This window comes from Sapajus apella, unplaced genomic scaffold (genome assembly GCF_009761245.1).
Source record: "Sapajus apella isolate SASKATOON/1434 unplaced genomic scaffold, GSC_monkey_1.0 scaffold10, whole genome shotgun sequence".
Taxonomy (NCBI): Eukaryota; Metazoa; Chordata; class Mammalia; order Primates; family Cebidae; genus Sapajus; species Sapajus apella.
The window spans coordinates 37172953-37182469 of record NW_022436950.1 but is presented as its reverse complement, the minus strand read 5'-3'; the positions used below and the strand labels follow the sequence as shown (position 1 = coordinate 37182469).

The window sequence follows — 9517 nt, the reverse complement described above, 5'->3', positions numbered from 1 at the left end:
CTCACAGCAACCTCCGCCTCCTGGGTTCAGGCAATTCTCCTGCCTCAGCCTCCTCAGTAGCTGGGATTACAGGCACGCACCACCATGCCCAGCTAATTTTTTGTATTTTTAGTAGAGACGGGGTTTCACCATGTTGACCAGGATGGTCTCGATCTCTTGACCTCGTGATCCACCCGCCTCGGCCTCCCAAAGTGCTGGGATTACAGGCTTGAGCCACCGCGCCCGGCCCCTTCCATTTATTTTTCCCCCTTTTCGTTTGTTTATAGAAAATCGGGTCACTTTCCGTGTTGAGTTTCAATCTAGGCTTTGCCGATTGCATTCTCATGGTGCAGTTTAACATGTTTCTCTGTCTTCCACATGTCCTGTACGTTAACACTTGGACTAGAGACTTGATCAGATTCTGATTGGGTTTGGTTTTTCCTTTTGGCAGTCTATAAATTCAATGCAATTGCAATTCTAAAAATCCCCAACAGGGTTTTTGGCAGAACATGATTAGCTGATCTTAAAATTCATATAGAAAATCCAGAAATAACTGTCATGGTCTGAATGTTTGTGTTTCCCCAAAATTCGTATGCTGAAACCTAATCACCAATGTAAAGGTACTTGGAGGTCAGGCCTCTGGGAGGTGATTAAGTCGTGAGGGCAGAGCCCTCAAAAATGGGATTAGTGCCTTTACAAAGGAGGCCCCAGAGAGCTGTCTTGCCCCTTTTATCATGTGAGGACACAAAAGAAGCTTCCCTCCATGAACCAGAAGATTCCCTTCCCACCAGACACAATGTTCCAGCACCCTGATCTTGAACTTTCCAGCCTCTAGACCCATAAGAAATAAATTTCTGTTGTTTATAAGCTACCCAGTTTATGGTATTTTATTATAGCAGTCTGAACAGACTAAGACACTAGCCAATACAATTTTGAAGAAAAACAAAGTGGAAGAGTTTGCCCTGCCAAATATAAAAACTTATTTTAAAGCTGCAAAAGATAAAACTGTATGCTATTGGCTTAGCAACAGCGAGAAGAGAATAGAGAATCCAGAAATAAATGTGCTTGTGTATGGGAAACTTGATATATGGAAAAAATGGCATTATAAAACACTGAGGAAAATAGTGGGGAAAGGATGATCTGTCACTCACTATATAAGCTGGAGACAACTGGTTATCCAATTTTAAAATTCTCACAAAATATCAGGTGTATTCAGGAGCTTAAGGTCCAAACGCAAAATTTAACTTTTAGAAGAAAACATAGCAGAATATCTTTATGAATTTGGGAAAAGAAAAATCTTTTTACCTATTATTCGTAACAAAAACCATAAAGAACATTATTGATAAATCTTTTTTTTTTTTTTTTTTTTTGAGATGGAGTCTCACTCTGTTGCCCAGGCTGGAGTACAGTGTCTTGATCTCAGCTCACTGTAACCTCTACCTCCTGGGTTCAAGTGATTCTCCTGCCTCAGCCTCCCAAGTAGCTGGGATTACAGGCATGCACCACCATGCCCAGCTAATTTTTGTATTTTTAGTAGAGACAGGGTTTCACCATGTTGGCCAGGCTGGTCTTGAATTCCTGAACTCAAGTGATCTGCCGACCTTAGCCTCCCAAAGTGCCGGGATTACAGGTGTGAGCCACTGTGCCTGGACAATGAATCTGACTATATTAAAGTTTAAGTTTTCAACAAGACAGCATAAAGCTAAAAGCCAAATTGCAGATTAGAAGGAGATACCTGAAATGCATGTAACCAACAAAGGATTCCTAACCAAAATGCAGCAGCAGTTCTTCCCTCTACAAATAGGGAAAGAAAAAGACAATCAACCCAAGGAAAATAAATGAGCAAATGATATGAACAGGCAACTAACAGAAGAAGAAACCTAAATAAATGGCCATGTAGAAAAAAAGTTCAACTTTCCTACTAGTCAGGAAAATTCAAGTTAAAACAAAAATATATCCTTTTATGTATATCAGATCAGCAAAAGTTTAAAAGTCTATAAACACTATTGAAGAGGATATGAAGTTTTAGAAATTTAGAGCAATTTGGAAATATCCAATAAATTGAAGATGCATATATCCTGCAACCCAATAATTTCATTCCCAGGTATGCTTTAGAGAAAGTATGTATGAACAGTGACTCTCCTAAAAAGGTTCATTGAAATATTATTTATAATCGTAAGAAATTGGAAATAGTCAAAATGGCCATCAACACTAAGATGGATTTAAAAAGTCATATTTTCTACAATGGAATACTGTATGATAGCTTAAAATAAAATTACATATATTAATATGGGTTAATCCCAAAAACATAATGCTAAGCAAAATAAAGAGACAAGTTGAAAAAGTTATATAAACAATATCATTTATGTAAAGTTTTAATATGTAAAATAATACTATATATTGTTTACATGTCCATTTATATGTAATACAGATATAAAAATATAGATGAGGACTGATAAATATAAGAAACTGATTACCTCGGGGGAAGAGAGGGAAATGGGATTATTTGTGTTGCTGTAACAGAATGCCTGAGATTGGCTAATTTATAAAGAACAGATATTTAGTCTCCCACAGTGCTGAAGGCTGAGAAGCCCAAGATCAAGATGCAGGTTTCTTACTGTGTCCTCACATGATGGAAGGCAAAAAGGCAAGAGAGGTTGGGCAAGGTGGCTCACGCCTGTAATCCCAGCACTTTGGAGGCCGAGGCAGGCAGATCACGAGGTCAAAATATCGAGACCATCCTGGCCAACATGGTGAAACACCGTCTCTACTAAAAGTACAAAAACTAGTTGGGCGTGGTGGCATGCACCTGTAATCCCAGATACTCAGGAGGCTGAGGCAGGAGAATCACTTGAACCTGGGAGGCAGAGGTTGCAGTGAGCTGGGATCACACCACTGCACTCTAGCCTGGCAACAGAGCAAGACTCCATCTCAAAAAAAAAAAAAAAGAGAGAGAGAGAGACTCCATTCCCACAAGCCCTTTTTCTTTTTTTAGAGATGAGGTCTCTGTATGCACCCAGGCTAACCCTGAATTCCTGGGCTCACACGATCCAGTGTCTCAGCCTCCCGAGTACCTGGTATTACAGGTGTGCATTGCTGTGCCCAGACGACAAACGCTTTTTATAGCAGCATTAATCTATTCATGAGGATGGAGCCCTCCATGACCTAAATCCTTTTGTTTAAGCCCCACTTCCCAACACTGCTGCATTGAATATTTAGTTTTCAACAGATGAATTTTAAAGGAAACGATAACATTCAAACCATAGTAGCACGTGATACAATGAAGTCTTGGACTGTGTCTTAAATGTTTTATTTTATTTTTATTTTTTTATGTTTTATTTCTTTAGAAAATACAAGACTTGAATATGGCAAAATGTTAAAATTTCACAAAACTAAGTGGCAAATCTATAGGCAATTATTGTACAGTATTTTTCCAATACTATGAATGATTAAGATATTGTATAGACTATTTTTTAAAGACGGGGTTTCAGAATGTTGGTCAGGCTGGTCTTGAACTCCCGACCTCAGGTGATCCGCCCGCCTTGGCCTCCAAAGTGCTTGGATTACAGGCGTGAGCCACCACACCTGGCCTGTATACACTTTTTTAAGGTAGTTAAAAGTTGTACGTTATTATTCAAAGCACTGACTTCGTTTGTTTCAATACTTCCTAAATAGCAGGTTATTTTACTAAGAGAGAGGGAAAAAAAAAAAAAAAAAAAAAAAAAAAAAAACACCCTTCTATGGTCCACATCCCCAAACCGACAGGGTTTCAATTCTAATGACAATGGAAGTTTCAATGTAGAACAAGCTTTTGGTCAATACAAATGCGCCCTCTGCTGGTCCTTTCATGCCCTGTCCCAGAGTTCAAAAGTGAAGAGCAGTGAGGGTCTTCAATGAGTTTTTTCCCAGCCAGCGATGTTAAGGAAAGAAACCCTCACAGAACTACCCTTCGACACAAAGATACTCGACCAGCTTCTGCTCTCTGTTAATGTTACATATTATCCAAGACAAAATAAATTCCAAGGTACAGCCTGGTCAATGTTTCCAGTTTCCTTAACCACCTTTGTGCGTTAATAGTCTTGTGCCTCCTCTAAAGATGTGTGATACAGCGGACATCTACCTCCCTGAACCTGAGTAGAGGTAGAAGGAAACCCAGGTTGTAAAGAAGCTCTTGGGTGGGGAAACCACAACCAAACATTGAAAAATGGATTAACAGTCTGGGTGCAGTGGTTCACACCTGCAATCCCAGCATTGGGAGGCCAAGGCGGATGGAACACGAGGTCAGGAGTTCAAGACTAGCCTGGCCAAAATGGTGAAAGCTCACCTCTACTAACAATAAAAAAATTAGCTGGGCGTGGTGGCAGGCGCCTGTAATCCCAGCTACTCGGGAGGCTGAGGCAGAGAATTGCTTGAACCCAGGAAGCAGAGGTTGCAGTGAGCCAAAATCGAGCCACTACAGTCCAGCCTGGTGGACAGAGTGAGACTACGTCTCAAAGAAAGAAAAAAGAAAAATGGATTAACCACAGTATTAAGGGAATGATGCCGATAATGGGTGAATTTTTTCTTTTCAAATCTTTCTTTAAAAGTATAATATCTTCAAATAAATAAAACTGAGTCTAAATTAATTAATTCATGCAAGAATCTACTTCTCAGAAAGGCACAAATTGAATATTAGAGTCTTCCTTTCAAAAACAGTTTTGTGTTTTGAGGTTTTGTTTGTTTTAATATTCATCTTCCCCACTGGAATGTAAGCTCCCTTAGACCAGCATCTGTGTCTAACTGATTCACCGCCATATTCCCAGCACCTTGCACAATGCCTGGCATTTAGTAAATATTCAGTAAATCTGATAAATGACGGAAGGAATAACCTTTTTTTTGGAGTACAAATTGGTACAAATTTTCTGGGGAAAAATTTGGCAGTAGGCATTGTGATTTGAGGACTGTACATCTGTTAATAATCAGAAATGTGGACAAAGAGTGCATTTTTTAATAATCAAAACATTCCTAGCCGGATGCGGTGGCTCACACCTGTAGTTTGGAACGCCGAGGCAGGTGGATCACTTGAGGCCAGGATTTAAGACCAGCCTGCCCAACATAGCAAAACCCCATCTCTACTACAAATACAAAAATTAGCCAGGCATGGTGGTGCATGCCTGTAATCCCAGCTACTCAGGAGGCTGAGGCATGAGAATCACTTGAACCCAGGAGGTGGAGGTTGTAGTGAGCCGAGATTGCACCACTGCACTCCGGCCTGGGCGACAGAGCGAGACTGTCTCAGAAACAAAACAAAAATTCCTTTCAAGAATATTTTATGCAGCCGGGCGCGGTGGCTCAAGCCTGTAATCCCAGCACTTTGGGAGGCCAAGGCGGGTGGATCACGAGGTCAAGAGATCAAGACCATCCTGGTCAACATGGTGAAACCCCGTCTCTACTAAAAATACAAAAAACATTAGCTGGGCATGGTGGCGCATGCCTGTAATCCCAGCTACTCAGGAGGCTGAGGCAGGAGAATTGCCTGAACCCAGGAGGCGGAGGTTGCGGTGAGCCGAGATCGTGCCATTGCACTCCAGCCTGGGTAACAAGAGTGAAACTCCGTCTCAAAAAAAAAAAAAAAAGAATATTCTATGCAAAACTCTTTATAGTTATACAAAATAGAAGCAATATGAATTTTTTTAATTACATGTTTGGTTAAGTCACACATGGTACATTCATATGATAACATACTGTGCTATTAAAAAAATTTTTTTGAGACAGGGTCCCTCTCTGTCTTTCAGGCTGGAGTGCAGTGGCACCATCACAGCTCACTACAGCTTCGACCTCCCAAGCTCAAGCAATCCTCCCACCTCACCCACCTGAGTAGCTGGGACGACAGACGCATGGCACCATGCCCAGCTAATTTCTCTATTTTTTTGTAGAGACAGGGTCTCGCCATGTTTCCCAGACTGGTCTCAAACTCCTGTGCCCAAGCGATCTGCCTGCCTCAGCCTCCCAATGTCCTGAGATTACAGACATAAGCCACCACATCCAGTCTAAAATCATTTTTTAAGAACATTTAGGCCAGGTGTGGCAGCTTATGCCTGTCATTTCAACAATTTGGGAAGTTGAGGCAGGAGGATCACTTGAGACCAAGAGTTTGAGACCTGCCTGTACAATATGATGAGACCTTGTCTCTACAAAAATTAAAATTTTCAAACATTAGCTGGGTGTGGTGGTGTACACCTGTAGCCTCAGCTACTCAGGAGGCTGAGGTGGGAGGATCCCTTGAGCCCAGGAGTTCAAAGTTACAGTGAGCTGTGATCATGCCACCGCACTCCACCCTGAGCAACAGAGCGAGGCTGTGTCTCTAAGAATTAAAAAAAAAATTTTTTTAAGAATATTATATGGGAAAATTATAAAAGTAGATTAAAATTGAATATATACTAATCAATTCTATGGAAATATGATATGATATATTCATTTTATATATACATGAAAGTAAATACACCAAAATATTTGCAGTAGCTGTATATGGGTAAAGAGAGCGGGCATGGTGAGATTTTTTTGGTTCTTGTTCGTTTTTACCGTATGCTGGCACGAGTTTAGGCACTTTTCTTGTATTAACATATCTCTTCCTACTTTTTTAAAGCAGCTTTATCAAGGGATAATTGACATACAATAAATTAGACCTTTTGAAATTGTATAATTCTCATGAAACCATCACCACAATCAAAATAAAATATTCATCACTGCTAAAATTTCCTCATACCTCCCCCATTCCAGCCTCCTTCATCCCTAGACAACCACTGATGTGCTTTCTGTCACTACAGATTAGTCTGCATTTTCTAGAATTTTACATAAATGGAATCAGACCATATGTACTTTTTTTTTTTTTTAAATGGAGTTTTGCTCTGCCTCTGCCTCCTGGGTTGAAGCGATTCTCCTGCCTCAGCCTCCCGAGTAGCTGGGATTATAGGCACACACCACCATGCCCGGCTAATTTTTGTATTTTCAGTAGAAATAGGATTTCACTATGGTGGCCAGGCTGGTCTAGAACTTCTGACCTCATGATCTGCCTGCCTTGGCCTCCCAAAGTGCTGGGATTATAGGCATGAACCATTGCGCCCGGCGAAAATCAACTTGCTTCTCAATGTTATACCCATACTGGGGAAATATAAATACATGTTAACCTCCCAATGTTATCTATTATTTCCTTTTTCTGTTTTCTCTTCCAGTTTGTATCCATCCAGATGTTATAACGTTCTAACACACTATTCTGTAGTTTATATTTTTACTTGTCACATCATATTTTCCATATTGTTTATCTTTTTAACCATAATTTTAAATGTCAAGTTAATGTATCATAAATTACTTCCCCAATCTCCCTTGTTGAGCTGTTTCCAATTTTCCATTATTAATAGTAATGCTATAATAAGTAAGTTGGTACAAAAAGCTTGTTTCTTCTTTTGAATTCTTTCCTTATGATAAATACCCAGGAGTGAGATTCCTGATCAAAGGCTAAAACATTTTTCTGATTGCTGATACATACTGTCATATCACTTTCCCAAAGGATATTTTAATACTAATTTAAATGTTACTTGCCATGTGCCAGCCCTGGTTTCTGAAGCATTTGCTAATTTTCTAGGTATAGCATACGTCATTGTTCTAATTTGCATGCCTTTGACTCTCACCAGGTAGACATTTTTCCATGTCTGATCGCCTCCTAGGATAACTGCCTATTGTCCTTTATTGATTGATACTCTGTTTTCACAGACCCAGAGCCAAGGAGTATGACCCTTGACTCTCTCAGTGCTTCCCGGACTGAGCACATCCAGACCCCAGACGCAGATACTGTGCAAAAGGTGTAAGTGTTCAAAGTTGTAATAACACGAGCTTCTCTGCTTTTACTTTGTTTGTATTTTTAATTCATTTAGTTTGGTTATTTTCTGACAGGCATGAGAATTCTCAGCTGACAGTGTGCTCTGACAGCCAAAATTAAATGGCTGTCTAAGAAACAAAGATTCTGCGGATGACTATATTGTGGTGTGTTTCCTACCTAAAAACCATATTATTTGAATGGGTGGGTGAAGGGTGAAGTTAACTCTAACCATGGGGAAACAGCTCTTTCCATTTGTCCAATCTGAAATCTACACAGATGCCTAGAAAGCTGAAATCTATCACTTCAACCTGGGTTTCTCCCCTCAGCATTCAATCAGCGCTGAGTAAAATAAATAATGCTAATAATCCTAACACCAATATTAATAATAATTGCTAGCCTGTATTGAGTGCTTCCTGTGTACTGTACCAATGTGCTTCCTGTGAGCCCGGCCAGTCAGGCATAGTGTTTTGATTTAAGCCCCCTTTGGCAGTGGGAGCTGGTGTGGCCTCTCTGCCTCCATCTGGAACTAGAGCCTATTGTGACCTCCCAAAAACCTGCCCTCACCTGCCCTGGGATGTAAAGATTCCCTCCTGGGTCAAAAAGCTTTTGCGTTCCCCAGAAGTAAAGGGGGAAAGGCACTTCGATGAATGAGACAGCCACCAGAGGAACTCCATTTTTAAATTTTTATACCTGATCTTTGCTCACAATGTATTTTAAATGCTTATGACAACCACCCTCCCTCCACCAAAAAACACGAAATAATCAAAAAGAAATCTTTTAAATCAGGAGCAAAAAACACAAACTTCCACAAAAGTCATTACAGTCTTCATGACTTAATTTCAGGCTTGACAGAGGGATTCCTGACACAGAGATTTCTGAAAAAAAAAAAGTAAAACAATCAGGTTTGTGGTTCTCATTTGCAGCATACCTATTCCTCAGGGAAATTAAAGGTTTTCCAAGCACTAAATTCTAAAGGAGACTTCTCCTATGGGCTTTTATAGAGTGACATTGAATGATTTAAAGACTCATATATTTACAGGAAATTCCATTCACCTCATTGAACAAATATTTCTCAAGTTTCTACAGTAAGGCCCTGTAGAGCACAGTAAAGAGAATACTCATTTAGCTAAAAAAAAATAAAATAAAATGCCCAGAACCAGGCCTGGCACACAGTAGCTGCTATTGCTCCTGTCACTGCAATGCATGGGGCTGTTTTTCAGTGGCCTTTTTACCCAGAGGGCATAAGTCAGTTATCCTCAGGGCACTCAGTGAGTGACAGCAATTCTACAATGGATAAAACCACCACAGCACATGACCTCTTAGTGGCTGAATTTGATAAAGATAGAAGTCAGAGGGCATAAAGGACTGAATGGATAGTTACATGTTCCCAACACAATCTTTCTTAAAGGTCACTTTCTTTTTCCAGCTAATCCTTCGATTGAAGAAATTTCAGTTAAATAATTCTTTGTCATTCAATTAAAAGCATAAATATGCAACCCCAAAGAGCAAATGACTTCTCCTACTCTCTGAGTTTTAGGATTTATCTGAGGAAACCCCAAAAGTGAAGACCAATCTTTCTGATCTTCCTTACCATGGGATATGCAGAAGAAAAAGCGTTGACTGAGTATGCCAAATGTCAGGCACAGGGCCTGCAGAGAACAGGTGCTCAATGTTGGTTCACTT

General features: G+C 40.1%; 1 protein-coding gene across 1 annotated transcript in view; it reads left to right on the top strand.

Moving 5' to 3' along the window:
- KIAA2012 (KIAA2012 ortholog) overlaps positions 1-9517 on the top strand; it is a 127858-nt gene that overhangs the window by 100292 nt on the left and 18049 nt on the right. The window contains exon 15 of the mRNA XM_032278637.1: positions 7729-7819. Within this exon, the coding sequence (XP_032134528.1) occupies positions 7729-7819 (91 nt within the window). The remainder of the gene's footprint in view (positions 1-7728; positions 7820-9517) is intronic.